Source organism: Pogoniulus pusillus, chromosome 2 (genome assembly GCF_015220805.1).
Source record: "Pogoniulus pusillus isolate bPogPus1 chromosome 2, bPogPus1.pri, whole genome shotgun sequence".
Taxonomy (NCBI): Eukaryota; Metazoa; Chordata; class Aves; order Piciformes; family Lybiidae; genus Pogoniulus; species Pogoniulus pusillus.
This window is the reverse complement of record NC_087265.1, coordinates 42,374,621-42,393,936: the sequence shown is the minus strand read 5'-3', so window position 1 is coordinate 42,393,936 and position 19,316 is coordinate 42,374,621. Positions and strand designations below refer to the sequence as shown.

Here is a 19,316-nt window from a genome sequence, read left to right as displayed (position 1 = left end):
ACCCATTAATGTTGGCCCATTGATCTAGTCTATCCAAGTCCCTCTGAAGAGCCTCTCTATCCTCATTCAGATCAACACTGCCACCTAACTTGGTATCATCTGCAGACTTACTGGTGACACTCTCTATGCCTCAAACAAGGTTGTCAATAAAGATGTTAAAAATAAGTGGTCCCAACACAGATCCCTGAGGAACACCACTAGTGACTGGCTGCCAACTGGGTTTAACTCCACTGACCACCACTCTCTGGGTCCTCCTGTCCAGCCAGTGCTTTATCCAGGAGACAGTGTGCTCATCCAAGCCATGAGCAGCCAATTTGCAAGAACTTTGTGGGGAACAGTATCAAAGGCTTTTTGAAAGTCTAGGAACACAACATCGACAACCTTTCCCTCATCCAGTAGCCAGGTGATCTTGTGATAGGAGATCAGGCTGGTCATGCAGGACCTGCCCTTCATAAGCCCATGCTGACTTGACTTGATCCCCTGGTTGTTGTCTAAGTGACATATGATGGCATTTGAAATGACCTGCTCTGTGACCTTCCATTGTACTGAGGTCAGACTGAGAGGTCTATAGTTTCCCAGGTCTTCCTTTTTGCCTTTCTTGTAGATAGGTGCTACATTTGCTACCCTCCAGTCCATTGGCACCTCCCCAGTTAGCCAGAACTTCTGGTGAGTAATGGAAAGTGGCTTGGTGAGCACATCTGTCAACTCCCTCAGCATCCTTGGGTGCAGCCCATCCGGCCCCACAGACTTTTATACATCTAAGTGGTGTGACAGATCAGTGACCACTTCCTCATTTATTCTGACATCCTCTTTCCAATTCCCCTCCTTGATTCTTACTTCAGAAGGGTGGGCGCCCAGGACACTGCTGGATCCCGTGCTAAAACCGAGGCAAAGTAGGCGTTGAGCACCTCAGCCTTCTCCTCATCCTTACTCACTACATTTGCTTCTGCACTCAATAGGGGATGGAGATTTTCCTCTGGTCCTCTTTTTGCTGTTAATGAATTTCTCTGGTCCTCTTTTTGCTGTTAATGAATTTCTCTGGTCCTCTTTTTGCTGTTAATGAATTTTTCTGGTCCTCCTTTTGTTCTTTATGAATTTCACCTGTCTGTTCAGTGCAGAGCAATCTTTGGAGCGTCAAATCTAGAGGCAAAGGTCTAAACTTGGAGCTGGCAATCTCTGCTTGGTTGGTGGATGAAAAGAGGGCCCAGAGATCTCTCTGGAGTTTCTTTCACATCTCTCCTTATTGTTCTGGAGAAAAGAGAAGAAACAATGCACCATGGGAACGATGCACCCTTGTGAGTAATGCTCACAGGGAGATGGTTCATTGCCAAAACAGTATGACTGGAGCAGCCAGCTTGGAGGAAGAAGAGAGTTGTACTGAGAGCATCGGTGATCAATTATTTATTGTTAAAAGACAGCAGAGAATCTGGCCCACACTCTCAAGCTACATCATATATGCCCAAGAGAAACCATTGCAGGAGTATGTGCAGCTAGAAGAGAAGAAATGCAAAAGTCAGGTGACAGACCAAAACCAAAAGATAAAAGACATCCAATAAAAGAGTTGCACAAAGTTTTGGGAAACCATGCAGCTAATTCAGAGTCTAAATAAGAGCATGGAAACAAACACTCTGAAAACCTCAGAATGAGTGGCCATAGGAACTGGTGGTATGAAGATTCACCTACAACACCTCCCCAGTAAGGCAAGTGTGTGATTCTCTTCCCTCCTTTTCTCTCCCATCCCCACTGTTCCCTGTCAGCACTCTCCTGTGCTTTTGGACTACAGCAGTGGCTGAAAAGGTCATGTTAGTTTTCACCACTGAATGGATATGAGGTGGTGCAGTAACTGGAAGAGAAAGTACTGTCTTTATTGCTTGTGCTGTCAGATTAGCTGCAGGAAGTGTCTGATCTTTAAGCTGTTAAATGATAAGAGTTTATAAATCGGTAGAAATCTGAAGGCAGAGTGAATAGGTCACTGTGTGTAGTTTTAAAACTTGCTGTCATGTTGGATTTACAGAATTGGAAGATTTCTGGTAATAAACAAGCTTATGATGATTTGATAACTGTTTCTGTCGTTCATAAGGAAAACCTTTCCAGGGTTCATGCCACTAGTGGAGTGCATTTTCAAAAGCCTTTTGTAAATACTTAATCTGTTAATCTTCAGGATCATTTTAAATGCCACCTACCAGTACAATTTACTGCATTTTCTTCTCATTTACAGCCATTACAGTAACATGACAGGACTCAGTCAGTATTGTGCTTTCCTCAGCTTTCAGAGATCTCATGGCTAGAACTTCATTACTCCATCTGATACTATGAATCTTTATGCAGTGACTTACATCTCTCTTTGCATACTTAGGTTCCCCAGCAAACAGTGTTTCACTCACTTCTTGACAAGTGTCCCATGACACTTAATTTGTCCTATGTCAGCTTGCACCCCACCAAGCTATCTCCACAGGGCACTGCGTATGGACAGTCATAGCAGCCTTCCCTCCAGACACCCTGATATAGAAGATAGTTTCATTCCTGCAGAGATCTCTTGGAGGATCTCTGAGCTCTCTGAGGATGTGTCTTGAATTAGTGCCTCTTCTACTAACGCTGCCCAAGCTTCTTCACTGCCAGCTGGGCTTGATGTATCAGACTCAGAAGTAGACTCATCCCATGGCAGAGTGAGACCATCATGTGGAAGATGTCAGAGCTGAAATCCATGTGCTTTATTTTCCTGAGAGACTTTGGCATACTGAGGTGGGGCTAAATCATAGAATCATAGAATCAACCAGGATGGAAGAGACCTCCAAGACCATCCAGTCCAACCTATCACCCAGCCCTAGCCAGTCAACTAGACCATGGCACCAAGTGCCTTATCCAGTCTTTTCTTGAAGACCTCCAGGGATGGTGACTCCACCACCTCCCTGGGCAGCCCATTCCAATGCCAATCACTCTCTCTGTGAAGAACTTCCTCCTAACATCCAGCCTAGACCTACCCCGGCACAACTTGAGACTGTGTCCCCTTGTTCTGTTTCTGGTTGCCTGGGAGAAGAGACCACCCCCTACCTGGCTACAATGTCCCTTCAGGTAGTTGTAGATGGGATTAGGTTCCTCCTTTAAAGTGTAATATACAATTCTGATTTATCCTACCTGTAGGTATTTCTCTAAGCTGCCCCCCCCCCCCCCCCCCAATATTTTGGAAGTTATGTGGTGTGTTGTAGGTTTCACTTCATGAAAAGATTGACCAGCAAAAGTACTAGCAAAGTAATCAGAAGGGAAAATGCCATGCAGTGTGTGATGGCTGTGGGTGTGGTACTGGAAGTAAAAGAGAAAATTACTGTCTTCCTACAATTCAGGCTCTTTATCAAGGTGGATTACATGTGGAATAATAAAGTATTTCTGGGAAAATGCACAAAGAATCATAGAATCAGTCAGGGTTGGAAGGGACCACAAGGATCATCTAGTTCCAACCCCCCTGCCATGGGCAGGGACACCCTACCCTAGATCAGGGGTAACAAGTACCATCTGAACAGCAAGGAAGAATGAAAGAAAAAAAAAACCACCAATAAAGTTTGATTTTTTTATCATATCCCAAACAAAACTTTTCAGTACTCAATTTCTAAATGATATTTCAGAACCGAGGTAGAACTAAACACTTACCTGCTATTGCAATAAGGTGTTCTTTCAATTCATTGTGACATGAGGTTTTTTTTCTCTATCTGGCTAAGCAAAAAGAGTTTTTCCCATGTTTTTTGTCTGGGTTTTTTTTTTTGGTATGTGATTTGCTAGTGGAACAGAGAAAATAGTTATTTTTTTATGTGCTTACTCTCACTGAGTTCCAGGCATAGGAGTGGATGAAGAATATGGGAAAGTGAACAGTTTGGGAAAATCCCCAAATATCCCCAAATGAACTAACATTTATTCTGTGTGGCTGACTGGGGATATAACAGTCTTGCTCCTGTGAGTTTTCAGCTGGATTATGGATGAGATTTAAATAATATGTTGCTAAGCCTTAGGATGTAATATCTTGTCTAAAAATAGGATTGGATTATTAAGATTAATGTAATCTTTGTATCTTTTGTTATCATTTAGAATGCAAGACATTCAGTCTTTAGTGCTAGATTTGGTGATATTTTCTATCCATCTCCAAAAAAAATACAGAAGAGAAACGTTAAAGGGATAATTGAAGCATTTGTTAAAATCCAACAGGCAACATTTTGAAAGTGAATCCACCCAGACAGTGACACAGAGCATAGGGTAAAGCTTTGAAAGAAAAATTGTACTCTGGTGGAAATTTTCTGTTTCAATTAGTCTGTGTGCTTAGTGGAAACCCACATGAATTTCAGCTGGTTGGTTGTTCATGTTCATCTCACTGCACACCCTAAGGACTGCATGACACATTTTATTTACACTGATCATTGACACCTCTGTTGCAGAAGCTTGTTTTCTGACAGTTCCAACAGGGAATTATAACTGTTTATCCCTAAGTATGACAGTAATATAGTATGACTGAGAACAAAAATATGTCACCTACTCATTGAACGATTTGTATTTCATAAAAGGACATTTTCCCCCCTTTTGGTGTTATTTTTTTTTTTATTTCTGTGAATTTCTTCAGCCCTAGACAGAACTTTGAACCTGATTGATCATGTCACCAGCATTCACTGAGGAAAAATACCAGTTGCTGACATCAGTTACAATTATGTAGTTTACAGTGGTGCAAGGGACATTATTTTTACAGTTACCAAGTCTGGTCTGATAATACAGTTTGTCTCTCTGTGTATACATAACATGAGGTGCTGGCTTTGTGTGTTTCAGAACCTTGTCATTTCTGAAAACCAAACTTAGTGTGTTTTGAGTTAAGCATTCCAAGTTTTCATACTAAATCTTGTGCATTTCAAATCTGACACCAAAATTGTAGTGATACATGATGCTCATGAATCCTTAGTTAAGAGCCTTGTCTCCATCCCTACAATCAAGTATCTTTCTAGCTTCAGTTCAGCTGAGTAATGTAATTTCAAACAAAATATAAGCAGTCTATATGGGAAATCACACAATTAGGTACTATTTTGTTTCATTAGAATCCTCAAAGTCATGCTTTGAAGAATATGAAGGAAGGAACTGGTTTAGCAGAGCCTTTGATGTAACAAAGGCATTGTGCTTCAGTCAAAAAAGTAGACCTTGCATTGTTAAAAGTAAAGATGTGTCTGACTGCCACAGATTCCTTGTATGCATGTGAAGCACAAGGCAGCAGCCACATCATCTGTGGAATGGCCTTACACACTTATACCTGACTGGATGTGCTATCACTGTCTTTCAGAAGTATCGACAGTATATGTCTGGACTACTCACTCCTCCTTATGGTGTTATGGAAACTGGCTCCAACAATGACAGTAAGTAACAAAATAGATATCAGATACTAGAAAAAAGAGGAAAGAAAGGCAAAGATAGAAGTCCTCTGATTTGGGCTGTTGGAATTTAAATGTTCAATTATATTCAGTATTATACAGAGTCATGGAATGGTTCGGCTTGGAGGGGGCCTCTGGAGATCATCTCGTCCAACCCCTCTGCTAAAGCAGGTGCACTTACTGCAGATTGCACAGGATTGCATCCAGGTGTGTTTTGAATATCTTCAGAGAAGGAGCCCACAACCTCTCTGGGCAGCCTGTTCCAGTGCTCTGTTGCCCTCAAACTGTAATTTTCCCCTATGGTCAGATGAGGCTTCTGCATTCCATTTCATTGCTTGTTCTTTTGCTGGGCAGCACTGAAAAGAATCTGTCCACATCCACTTGACAATTGCTTGTATTTATAAGCATAGATAAGATCCTCTTTGTAGTCTCTTTTCCAGACTAAAGAGCCTCAGGTCTCTCATCTTTTCCCCATAAGAGAGATGCACCAGTCTCCTACTCATTTTCACCATCCTCCTCTAGACTGTTTCTAGTAGTTTCCTGTCTGCCTTGAACTGGAGAGCCCAGAACTGAACACAGTACTCCAGAACTGAGGAGGAGAACCTCTGCAGACCTGTTGGTTACACTCTTCTTAATGCACTCCAAGATGCCATGGCTGCCTTGGTCACAAGGGCACATTGCTGGCTTATGGGGAACTTGTCCAGCAGGAGTCCCAGGTCCTTCTCCACAGAACTGTTTTCCAACATGACAGCTCCTAACCTGTCCTGGTTATGGAGTTATTCTTCCCTAGATGCAGGACCCCACGCTTGCTGTTGTCAGACTTCATTAGGTTCCTCTCTGCCCTTGACTCTAGCTTGTCCAGGACTCACTGAATAGCAACACAACCTTCCAGTATTCCAGTTTTACAACTGTATTAATATTACAGATAGCAGGAAATACTTTGGAACTTGCCTGCCTGTGTTACCAACTGTGTACAAGTGTACACAGAGCTGTGCACAAATCTGCACTATGAACCAGGCCTATTGGCTAAAGCATGCTGTATGACTTGAGAGGCCTGGAACACAGCCCTGTGAGGAGAGGCTGAGGGAGCTGGGGTTGTTATGCCTGGAGAAGAGGAGGCTCAGGGGTGACCTCATTGCTGTCTACATCTACTGGAAGGGAAGCTGTAGTCAGGTGGGGGTTGGTCTCTTCTCCCAGGCAACCAGCAATAGAACAAGGTGACACAGTCTCAAGTTGTGGTGGGGGAAGTATAGGCTGGATGTTAGGAGGAAGTTGTTGGCAGAGAGAGTGATTGGCATTGGAATGGGCTGCCCAAGGAGGTGGTGGAGTCTCCATCCCTGGAGGTGTTCAAGCAAAGCCTGGCTGAGGCACTTAGTGCCATGGTCTAGTTGAGTGGATAGGGCTGGGTGCTAGGTTGGACTGGCTGATCTTGGAGGTCTCTTCCAACCTGGTTGATTCTATCATTCTATGCTATGTCATAGGACATTTACGGATTATAGGTGCTACAGGAGTTCCATGGACTGTGGCCATGAGTCCTGCTAGGAAAATAAGTATAATAAACTGGCTTTTTTTTTTTTTTTAGTTAGGATGGGCTACACAACTTGCCTGAGAGCCTAGGTTAGTGCTTAGACAGCCTCCAGTAAACATGCTGCTCCCCAGCCTCAGTTACATGGCTAAGTGTGACATGTCTCTGCCTCCTGAGAACCTGTCAGGCTGTGGGATAGTGCTGTAGACATAGAATCAGTCAGGTTGGAAGAGACCTCCAAGATCATCCAGGCCAACCTAGCAACCAGCCCTATCCAGTCAAATAGACCATGGCATTAAGTGCCTCAGCCAGGTTGTTTCTGGACACCTCCAGGGATGGCGACTCCTCCACATCCCTGGGCAGCCCATTCCAATGCCAATCACTCCCTCTGTGAAGAACTTCCTCCTAACATCCAGCCTAGACTTCCCCTGGCACAACTTGAGACTGTGTCCCCTTGTTCTGTTGCTGCTTGCCTGGCAGAAGAGACCAACCCCCACCTGGCTACAGCCTCCCTTTGGGTAGTTGTAGACAGCAATGAGGTCACCCCTGAGCCTCCTCTTCTCCAGGCTGCACACCCCCAGCTCCCTCAGCCTCTGCTCTTAGGGTTTGTGTTCCAGGTAAGGGCAGCCTTTGGAACTCATCACTTTAGTAAATCAAGGCATTTTTATTTAGTTGCTAGAAGATTATTTAGATGCTACCAGGAGAATATCTAATGACTGGCAATTGCATCTGGAATTTTGTCCCATATGTTGTGTCTTCAGTGCGTTCTATTTGTCAAACAGTAGCATTGCACAGCATAGCATAGCAGTGCTAATTTGTGTGAACTCTATGTTTCATTTGACTTCAGTTTCTGAAAACCAGATAATGTTAAATGAAAAAAAAAAAAAGGAAATAATTCCTGTAAATATACTTTAAATATGAAGCTGTGAGAAAGTACTATGTTAGCAAGCTGGTTATAGTATTTACACAATCTAGCTGTTTGGTCTCTTTTATGTGGGGGTTTACAATACAGAATTTCTGTCTGAATAAATCTGGTTTACTCTTTAAAAAACCCACAAATTAATGTGTGTGCTCTCAAAGTGTTGAAGCCTCCAATTCCTTGTTCTGTTGATAAATATATCCACTGTTACTTCAAGTTTGTACAGTATGTAATTATTTTCTGTGCTCTTTTATTTTAGGAATGCCAGATAAGGACAGCATGTCAAGTAGTGCTCTTTGCCAGGTTTCTAAGAATTGTAATAAGGTAAATCACACCTGCTTCTGCCTTTCGTTTTTGCTGGGGAGGGATTTGGGAATGGAAAATGCAGAAGTCCAGCATTAAATTGGAAAGAACCAAGAGCAAATGCAGTGCATGTGAGTACAGAATACAAATTTCAAGGATGCTTTAGACAGTGTGTTATGTGGCTAGAGAAAACAACTCTTTCAGAATCAACATTATTAGAAAGCACATTGCTGCCAAAGTTTATGTTACAATCTGATTGTCCTATCTTTGTCTGGGAGGTGCTGAGGGTAAAGAGGGAAAGCAGGGCTGTGGCAAATGGACAGCCAATGGACCGTAAAATTTGTACTTAAATCCTGTTTTAAGGCTTAACTGAATCTTAAGTGATACATAGGCATCGTTCTGGCCCTGTGCTCAGGGTGAATTTTCTCCTTGTGTTCAGAGAGCATCTTTATGTCCCAGTTCCCCTTTATAAAATAGCTCTGTGCCTTCAGTCTAATCAGATGAGGACCCACATGAAAAACTCACAAATATTTCTTTGCTGAGTTTAAAGTCATTGTACTAGTGGGAAGAAATAGCATCAGGCTTTGTTATACAGACTAAAAACTTGGAGATTTTTTGTGGCAGGAGTAGGGGAGTTGTAGAAATAAACAGATGCTTGTCTATCTGGACATAGAAGTTCAACTGGGTGCTTTTATGTGATGTCTTTAAAAGGTTAAAGGTATTTTTGTTACACAAACTCCATATTTTGATAGGAGATGAAGACAATGTATCTTTTAGCACGTTTCCTTGATGTGAAAATAACTACTTCCACCTTTCCCTGTCTGTCTGTCCTGCTTCCTCAAGGGTACTGACCTTTCTTAATTGTTGCATTCAACCTCTATTAAATGTATAAATGTAACAGTGTGAGGTTCCTTTTTCTAGTCTTAGTCACTAATGCTATACCACATCCTGACATGCATAGTCTTATCCTGTAGGAAAATAAACGTTTTTCAATGCAATGAGTAATAATTCTTAGATATTTAGATAGCATTTTTCTTCTGTAAAAAGTGCAAATTCTGTAAGCATTTTACAAACAAGTATGGTTGGAGTCTCAGTGCATCTCTAAGATGTTGGCATTTCAGTACTGCAATTCAAGGTGACATCAGGAGTCATAGAATCATAGAATCAGTCATAGTTGGAAGGGACCACAAAGATCATCTAGTTCCAACACCCCTGCCATGGGCAGGGACACCCTACTGTAAATCAGGCTGGCCAGAGCCTCATCCAGCCTGGCCTTAAACACCTCCAGGCATGGGGCCTCAACCACCTCCCTGGGCAGCCCATTCCAGGCTTTCACCACTCTCATGCTGAACAACTTCCTCCTCACATCCAGTCTGAATGTCCCCATCTCCAGCTTTGCTCCATTCCCCCTAGTCCTGTCACTCCCTGATATCCTAAAAAGTCCTTCCCCAGCTTTTTTGTGTACCCCCTTCAGATACTGGAAGGCCACAGTATGGTCACCTCAGAAATCCTGCCTGACCTTTCAGTGACAGCAGCAGACATAGGATCCAAACAAAAAGATGTTGTATTTTTTTGAACCAGATAGAGATAACAGACAGGTAAACAGGTGAAAACATGCATCTCTCCTCAAAGGTGGTACTCCCCCAGTAATGAGCAGTGGTGCTCAGCTGAGGGTTGTATACACTTTCAAGTACAAAGTATTTTAGCAATTGATCAAAATTTAGTGATTAATACTGCCAGTAGCTGAGCTTTCCTGGCACAAGACTCTTCCCACACAAAGTTATCACAGTATCACCAAGGTTGGAAGAGACCTCACAGATCATCAAGTCCAACCCTTTACCACAGTGCCCAAGGCTAGACCATGGCACCAAGTGCCACATCCAACCCTGCCTTGAACTGCCCCAGGGACGACGACTCCACCACCTCCCCAGGCAGCCCATTCCAGTGTCCAATGACTCTCTCAGTGAAGAACTTTCTCCTCACCTCGAGCCGAAATTTCCCCTGGCACAGCCTGAGGCTGTGTCCTCTCGTTCTGGAGCTGGCCACCTGAGAGAAGAGAGCAACCTCCTCCTGGCCACAACCACCCCTCAGGTAGTTGTAGACAGCAATAAGGTCACCCCTGAGCCTCCTCTTCTCCAGGCTAAACAACCCCAGCTCCCTCAGCCTCTCCTCGTAGGGCTGTGCTCGAGACCTCTCCCCAGCCTCGTCGCCCTTCTCTGGACACGCTCGAGCATGTGCAATGACTTCTACAGGAATAAGGTCCTTTGCATATTGACTTCCTTTCCAAAACACATATATAAACCAGCCATCCTTTTCTCTCCCAGATTTTGCACATTTCTGTGGAGAGAAGCTGAGAAAGTAAACATGTGACAGATGCTTGTCACCTTCTTTCATCCTGAAGGAGCTCAGTAACATCACAAATGTGTCAGAATCATAGAATCAACCAGGTTGGAAGAGACCTCCAAGATCATCCAGGCCAAGCTATCACCCAGCCCTGTGCAGTCATCTAGACTATGGCACTAAGTGCCCCATCCAGTCTTTTCTTGAACACCTCCAGGGCCAGCAATTCCACCACCTCCCTGGGCAGCCCATTCCAATGCCAATCACTCTCTCTGGCAAGAACTTCCTCCTAACATCCAGCCTATGCTTCCCCCTGGCACAGCTTGACGCTGTGTCCCCTTGTTCTATTGCTGGTTGCCTGGCAGAAGAGACTAACTACACAGCATAGAAATGGTTCCTGGAATCTTAGTTCTGTGGTTTTGCCATATGGCCATAGTTCTCTTTAATGATGTTATGTGAAAGGTAAATGCAACAGAAATAGACCAGCAAGTATTTTATTTACTGTATGGAAGCTTTATTTCCACAGTCATGAGCTGTACAACTGCTGTAGTGCTTAAACAACACACAGATCTTTGTGCCCTGCAGTTGGTTGTCTGTTATCAGGGAGGTACTGGGATTGCAGGGAAAAATTTCCAGAATTGCTGTCAGCTATTCAAAATACTAAGTAACAGGGTACCAGAAATCAGTCCTCTGTTTTATAGATGTTATATATTTTACTTATTTTAGGGTGATACTTGACTGTCAAAATAGCTACTGCATCAGGGAAAGGCATTCATCCAGGGAAAGCGAGATGTTTTCAGGACATCTTCAGATTCCTTTAGATTGCCAGAATGATGCCTGTGAGATTGGCAGCAAATACCGCTCAGAGATGCCTGCAGGCTACTCTGTAATGTCCAGAAAAGGACTAAGGGAAAACTCAATTTCAGAGAAAGTTCCTCAGTTTTTTTCAAATGTTGACAAAACATTACACTCTTAGACAGAAGAAGGTAATGTCTGCAGTTGTTCTGATTGTAAGGGTGGATTTCCTTTGGAGTCTGTGTGCTGTTTAATTTTTTCAGGGACATTTATAGCTCTAAATAATTTACTTCAAATTAAATAAATATATTCCACTCTGGAAATGTGAAATCATAGAATCAACCAGGTTGGAAGAGACCTCCAAGATTATCCAGGCCAATATAGCACCGAGCCCTATCCAGTCAACTTAGACCATGGCAATAAGTGCCTCATTCAGCCTTTTCTTCAACACCTCCAGGGACTGTGACTCCAACACCTCCCTGGGCAGCCCATTCCAGTGCCAATCACTCTCTCTGGGAAGATCTCCCTCCTAACATCCCGCCTATACTTCCCCCTGGCACAACTTGAGACTGTGTCTCCTTGTTCTGTTGCTGCTTGCCTGTCAGAAGAGACCAACCCCCACCTGGCTACAGCCTCCCTTTGGGTAGTTGTAGACAGCAATGAGATCCCCACCCTGAGCCCTCTCTTCTCCAGGCTAAAATGCATATTATTATATTTTACCCTGTACTGAGTCTTTTACAAGCACTGTAATAGTTGAATTTCCATATTTGCTAATTATTTGAGCTTCATCTTCATAGCTTATTCTTTTTCTCCTGTCACTTCTATTAGTTTTTGATGAGTAACATAAGATTTTTTCTTTTTAAATACATGCCTTGAAATTTTCTCACCATACGGGGGTGTTCAGTTTTCATAGTTCATTAAAATCTATTTAAAAATTCTATTAGGAGAAGGCAGCAAAGAGTTGGCTGGGTTTTGATTATTTTTTTTTTTTAAACCAAAGATGAACTCATTTGCATTCAGGGTTACATTATTGCACATCATTTAATGCAATACAGAAGTTAAATTGAGCATAAAATACTTAGAGTATGCTACTGTCCTCCGTTGTGTTTTAGGGAATGGAAACAAAGTGACTTTAAAGCTGTCTTACATAAGGGAAAATAACACAGCTTCAGTCTTTTTATCTAGTCAATCTAATACCAGTACACTGATCTCTCTAGCTCTAGTTTTCAGATATTCTCATGGGGTGGACTTGGATATAGCTGGGTTTGAGAGATGAATATAACCCTAAAGCCAAAATGACAAAATCAATAATAATTTCAAATACATTTTTGGGAAAGCTACAGAAGGGTACTTAGAACACAGAGGAGGTCGGGTTCCAGCGTGCAGACAGAATAGGCAGTGGTTCTGTTTCCATATATTACCAGCAGAGCTGGCAGCAGGGTTGCAAGGTGCCTCCCACTACAAGATCCTGTTCTTGCAATTTGGCCACTTTTTCACTGGTTTTGCTGAATTTGCCATGCTGAGAGCATGCTTCTGGCTGATTTTTTTAAATTGAAACGGATCAAACCTCTCATTTGGGGGAAAACACATAGCACATATTAACTAGCTTTTCTAAGTGATACACACAAGCAGCCCTGCCCTTTGGGCTGGGAGCTTGGCATCTGGGGCTTGTTCTGGCAGTAAGGAGTGCCATTTGTGACCTGCTACAGAATAAAACATATTGCTGAGCCTTGAAAAATCTCAGTTGAAACTGACTTAGTAGAGGCTCATTACTGTTTGACTGCAAGCTTGTGCACATAGGTTGTGCAGAATTTCCCTCAAGCTCTTCATCTGTGGTCCTGGGTTGCTTGGGCACTCCTGAGCTGATGCTTAACGGTGTGGGTTTTCTTGCAATCACCCATCCTAGCTGCTAGAGGAGCGTTTTGATGATTTTAAAGCCAGGCACTCACTGATAAGCACAGTTGTCTCCTCTGTCCTCTTACACCCTCTACTGGTGCCCAGTAGGAAATTAGTGAAGAAATAGCCCCTTGTTCTCTGGAGGCATGAGACTCATCATAGTTTTAAAGAGGGCATTGCAGAAATCAGTCATAGAGTGAGAGTCCTAGATTTAACCAGGTTGGAAGAGACCTCCAAGATCATCCAGTCCAACCTAGCACCCAGCACTATCCAATCAACTAGACCATGGCACTAAGTGCCTCATCCAGGCTTTGCTTCAACACCTCCAGGGATGGTGACTCCACCACCTCCCTGGGCAGCCCATTCCAATGCCAATCACCCTCTCTGTCAAGAACTTCCTCCTAACATCCAGCCTAGACCTGCCCCAGCACAACTTGAGACTGTGTCCCCTTGTTCTCTTGCTGCTTGCCTGGCAGAAGAGATCAACCCCCACCTGGCTACAGCCTCCCTTCAGGTAGTTGTAGACAGCAATGAGGTCATTGAGCCGCCTCTTCTCCAGGCTAAACACCTCCAGCTCCCTCAGTCTCTCCTCACAGGGTTTGTGTTCCAGGCCTCTCACCAGCTTTGCTGCCCTTTTCTGGACATGTTCCAGCACCTCAACATCTCTCTTGACTTGAGGAGCCCAGAACTGGACACATGACTCAAGTTGCGGCCTGACCAGTGCTGAATACAGGGGCCAAATAACCTCCCTTGTCCTACTGGCCACACTGTTCCTGATGCACAGGAATGGATATTGGTAAGAACAGAGGGCAAAGTCATTCAGAACATGGATCTCCTCTGGAGTGTTGTACTGAATTATTTTTTCTGCCATTAGTAAATGTCTTAAACTCCTTTGCAAACTGTGGATGCTGTCCCTAAGAGAGCATAGGAATGATCCACAGAAATAACAGAAATCTGTGATAAATTATTCTACTTATTCAAGTAGTCGATACTCAAAGTTCTAACCCTGCTAGTGATCCAAGATGAAGTTTTATATTCATAGAATCAGTCAGAGTTGGAAGGGACCACAAAGATCATCTAGTTCCAACCCCCTGCCATGGGCAGGGATGCCCTACTGTAAATCAGGCTGGCCAGAGCCTCATCCAGCCTGGCCTTAAACACCTCCAGGCATGGGGCCTCAACCACCTCCCTGGGCAACCCATTCCAGGCTCTCACTGCTCTCATGCTGAATAACTTCCTCCTCATGTCCAGTCTGAATGTCCCCACCTCCAGCTTTGCTCCATTCCCCCTAGTCCTGTTACTCCCTGATATCCTAAAAAACCCTTCCCCAGCTTTTTTGTAGGCCTCCTTCAGATACTAAATATTGTTTTCCATAATGGTGTCTCCATATTGCAGCTCTCACATCCTTAAGAAACTACACCAAAAACAATTTTACTTGGAAGGAAGGCTGAAAAATGCTGTGCTCAAAAGCAAAGAATAGAGGCTGATTAAGCAGTGCTAATGAAGTCCTCTTATCCATGTTTGTTATGGTAGGGACTTCAATTCTTTGTGTTTATTATGGTACAGACTATGATTACTTGCTCATATATATTTTTCTAGTGACACATTCAATTAGAACAACATCTCACCTCAAAAACGTGCTAGTTTTATGTTTGTACAGCTGTAAGACTGTTTAAAACCTAGATACATTTGTGCCTTTAGTGGAAGCATACATCCTGAAATAGGGAAATTGCTTCTTCATCTCCTTTGTACTGAGGGAATTGTACTGAACACAGAATATATAAGCAGATTAAATAGTGCAAATTCATGCAGTCTTTCTTGCCATTGGGTGAAGAATATGCCTTGTATTTTCCCTCTTAGGTTTTATAGCCATACCTTCCCTGTATTGTCTGTAGATATCCATTGTGATAAAGAGCTGCAGGAGCTCCTCCTAGTGCAGGAAGTCATATCCAGAACCCCACATGGATCGAGTTTGTGAAGCTTGCAGGCTGAGACATCCCCTTTATGTTTTTCATATAATGACTCCAAATCCTCTAAACTGGAAGCTTATTAGACGTGATTTGTTTGATCGTATTTTGAATTGCCAAGCTCGTATAGGATGTGCTGAAATGCTCATCTGAAAATCACCCTTTCATCCATCTTCCTATTTAACTTGGTGTGATTAAATGTAGATTTCTTTATTGAATTTTCAATAAGGCTTAGGTGCTTGCCAGTTTTTATGCATTGAAATAATTGGAGTAGACTCTCTGGACAAGCTGGATGGGTGGGCAGAGGCCAATGGGATGAGATTTAACAAGGCCAAGTGCAGGGTTCTGCACTTTGGCCACAACAACCCCAAGCAGTGCTATAGGCTGGGGACAGAGTGGCTGGAGAGCAGCCAGGAAGAAAGGGACCTGGGGGTCCTGGTAGATAGTACCTGAAGATGAGCCAGCAGTGTGCCCAGGTGGCCAAGAGAACCAATGGCATCCTGGCCTGGATCAGGAACAGTGTGGCCAGTAGGACAAGGGAGGTTATTCTGTCCCTGTACTCAGCACTGGTCAGGCCACACCTTGAGTGCTGTGTCCGGTTCTGGGCTCCTCAATTCAGGAGAGATGTTGAGATACTGGAACGTGTCCAGAGAAGGGCAGCAAGGCTGGTGAGGGGCCTAGAGCACAGCCCTGTGAGGAGAGGCTGAGGGAGCTGGGGGTGTTTAGCCTGGAGAAGAGGAGGCTCAGGGTTGACCTCATTGCTGTCTACAAGTATCTGAAGTGAGGCTGTAGCCAGGTGGGGGTTGGTCTCTTCTCCCAGGCAAGCAGCAAGAGAACAAGGGGACTCAGTCTCAAGTTGTGTCAGGGGAGGTCTAGGCTGGATGTTAGGAGGAAGTTGTTGCCATAGGGAGTGACTGGCATTGGAATGGGCTGCCCGGGGAGGTGGTGGAGTCACCGTCCCTGGAGGTGTTCAAGCAAAGCCTGGCTGAGGCACTTAGTGCCATGGTCTAGTTGACTGGATAGGGCATGGTGTTAGGTTGGACTGGCTGATCTTGGTGTTCTCTTCCAACCTGGTTGATTCCATGATTCTATGACTTTCTAACATCCACATGAAAAAGGTGTTGTAACAGAACTGATCTTCTGTGGGGGTTGTGTGTATAAGTGTCCAGTAGCAGGTGTGCACTAATTCTGTGCCAGAGTCAGGTCTCCTATACATTATCATAGAGTTAAAAAATTAATTCCCTTTGGGTTTGTTTTTTTTAAGTGATTGCATAATATTTGTAAATAGTATCTTCATGCAGTCATAACTGTACCAATTACTTTTAGGAGCTGCTATGATATTTTGGCACTGATTTCATATGTATGAAAATAATTTTCTTGCAATTCTGTTCAAGTTCTTCATTTTACTGTAAGTGGAAGTGCTCAGGGTTCAACAATTATGACAGCCTGTAATGATTTGGCTAGTGCAGAGGCTGTGCACATAGTCCCTGGCAATGAGTCACATTGTGACAGCATATGGCAAGAGAGATAACAAAGACAGGAGTGTGAGATGAGTAGGAGTCTGTGAAAAATACTTTTTTCATATGTTTGTAATGAACTTCATCATGAAAAATATGGAGGTCTTTATATATCATCAGAGCTCTTTAATGGAAACAAAATTCTTAGTAAGTCTGATAAATAGTCTCTGGATAAACTAAATTGTTGCAGAACCACCAGGGAAGGTTTTCCTTCCTGCAGATCCAGCCATATGGAGATGAAACAGCTGTGGGCTTCCCTTCCAAATGCCAGTGTGCATAGTGATGCCCCAGAGAAACACAGGCACCACCCCATCTTCTGTTACCCAGTTCAGCTACTTAATAATCTATGAAATATCAATGACCTATGATTTCATTGTGTACTCTGGATTCTGGAGACTCTACTGGCAGTTTCAACTTGCAACAGTTTCTTCTCTTGTTTCTAATCATGTATTTGACCTGTCTGGTACAGAATTAGCCAGAGCAGTCCCAATACGAAACCTGCGGATGTGATTAGTGATGTTCATTTGATCTATTACTAAACAGGAATGAGAGCATTGTGGAGTAAAAGAATGGAATCCTTGGTCTGGATTGCTGTGTATTTATCAGCTTATATGTCCAAATAACTAAATTTCTTTTCAGTGCATGTTTGATCCAGTTCAAGCATCCCTGGTCCTTAAAGACTTTCTATGAATTTGGAAGAAAAACTGGGCTCCTTTCTTTCTACAAGTTTTCATTGTGGTGGCTCTAAGGAGGGCTGTAAGTGTCCTGGAAGGCTAATAGGCCTATTAGATGTTCTGGCTTGCCCCACCCTTCTGCTGATGGGGGAAGCAAAGAAGGGAGGAAAACAAAGGCTTGGGCCATTATGTCTCCTCCCAAAGTGATAAATAGGTACCCACAGGTGTTTAGATACTTGCTGATGTCTTGCTCAAATAAGGGTGAGCAAGCCCTGGTTTCACCTGATATGGTCAGTTCTGCAAATGCCATCTTGATTGGTGAATCTCTGCAGCCAAAGGAGCCTTTGCACTTGGGCAAATAACATAAATTGAGCTAAGTTGCAAGCAGTTGTGCTGCTTCTGCCTGCCTGCCTCTGTCTCACTGCTCTTGGACAATGTGTTCTGCTCTGCCTCGTGCTTCAGACCAGCTTAGCCCTGATCTTTTGGGCTTGAGCTACCTGGAAAGTTAAGTGCCTCAAGTTTCCCAGGAGAAGGCATTTAAGTGCCTCACAATGTGGCAAGAAGTGTCGCTGACATCCTGCTCTCTGCGCATCTGCAAGAGATGCTGCCTGCACCTCTGCAGACCTCTGTGCCAAGAGGAACCAGCATCAGGTCAGAGATCATCTGCCTCTTTCCCAGCACCCTGGGAAGATCTGGAAGCCTCTCAATGGCCAAACAGTTCCAACCCTGTCACAAAGGAGCCAGGGACTATCCTGAAATTTCTACTCCCCCGCAGTGAGTAGAGCAGACTTTCCCTAGGGCTGCAGGCTGCCTGTTTGTGAGTGAGGCAAAGCCATTTTGTGGCTAAACTTTTCCAATTCTTCTGATTCTCCTAAATGAATGAATTGCCCATAAACATCCTTGTGAAGAGTTTCCTGACTGCATTAGAACCCAAATTTAACTAATTTGTATATAGTTGTTGGTGGGGCTTTCTGGAAATACAATTAACTACATACTTTATAATTCCTACCTCGTTAATTGCCCCAACTACATCAGTAAGGAGCAATAGAGCTGTCTACAGTGATAGTGAGATTAAGAGATGGGAGCAAGACTTACCTCCATTGTTTCAGAAAAGCACATAATTTTGCAAGCTGCAGGTGCTAAAGGAATATTCTTACTTTAAATTTTACCCTTGTTTTTTAACATCAGTAGCAATAGAGTTTAAATATATCTAGATGTACTTCAGTTTTAAAATATAAATTAACAGCCACATTTGTCATGGAAGAAGACTAATAATGGGACATGTAGAAAATGGTGTCCAATAGCAACAGCACAGCTGAATTACTAGCACCTGATTACAGAGCCTCCCTTTCTGGAATGCAAAACATTCCAGAAACAACACTGCCGCTTGCTCAGGAGTTGAAAAGCAAGCTTGAAAAAGTGTGTCTGCATCTCTATTCTTCAAGAGCTGCAATGAGTTTCTGATTCAAATCAAGCTTTAGAGTGGGGTTTATTATGAGAGAAGAGTGAAAAGATGAAGAATGAGAGAGATGGGAGGGAGAGAGACCTCCTCTGTTACAAGCAAAACAATTCATATGCTTGAGTCAATGTTAGAGCTAAAGTGGATGAATTTTTAGTTCCATGACTTTGACATCTGAGTATTAATATGTATGATCTCCATAGTATTCATCTGAATGAGGAATCTTTTCAAGCAGTTTTGTTATTTTGGTGCTTTCCACTTCTCTTGGTTTTTGTTTAATTTTTATGTCGACCTTTGTTGCAGTTTATGTGTATCCTAAAGCCTTACAATTCTTGTTTGTGTCGTGATGCAAAGGGGGGGATGAAGGGCTCTCTTACAGAGAGCTTGCAGCCACTGATAAAGGTGGAGTGACTGTCAGACAAAAAGATTCTGAACATTGTAATGCATGGGGTTCAAATGTGTTCATACATTTCAAATGAGTTTTCATTCAGGAGGTTATTGTGATCAGTCCTTGGTGTGATAATCCTA

General features: G+C 43.3%; 1 protein-coding gene across 4 annotated transcripts in view; it reads left to right on the top strand.

Moving 5' to 3' along the window:
- Positions 1 to 19,316, top strand: part of RAPGEF4 (Rap guanine nucleotide exchange factor 4) — a 175,305-nt gene that overhangs the window by 76,848 nt on the left and 79,141 nt on the right. For all 4 annotated transcript variants that reach the window (XM_064162704.1, XM_064162713.1, XM_064162731.1 and 1 more), the window contains 2 exons: positions 5,306 to 5,378; positions 8,097 to 8,161. In XM_064162704.1, the coding sequence (XP_064018774.1) occupies positions 5,306 to 5,378; positions 8,097 to 8,161 (138 nt within the window). The remainder of the gene's footprint in view (positions 1 to 5,305; positions 5,379 to 8,096; positions 8,162 to 19,316) is intronic.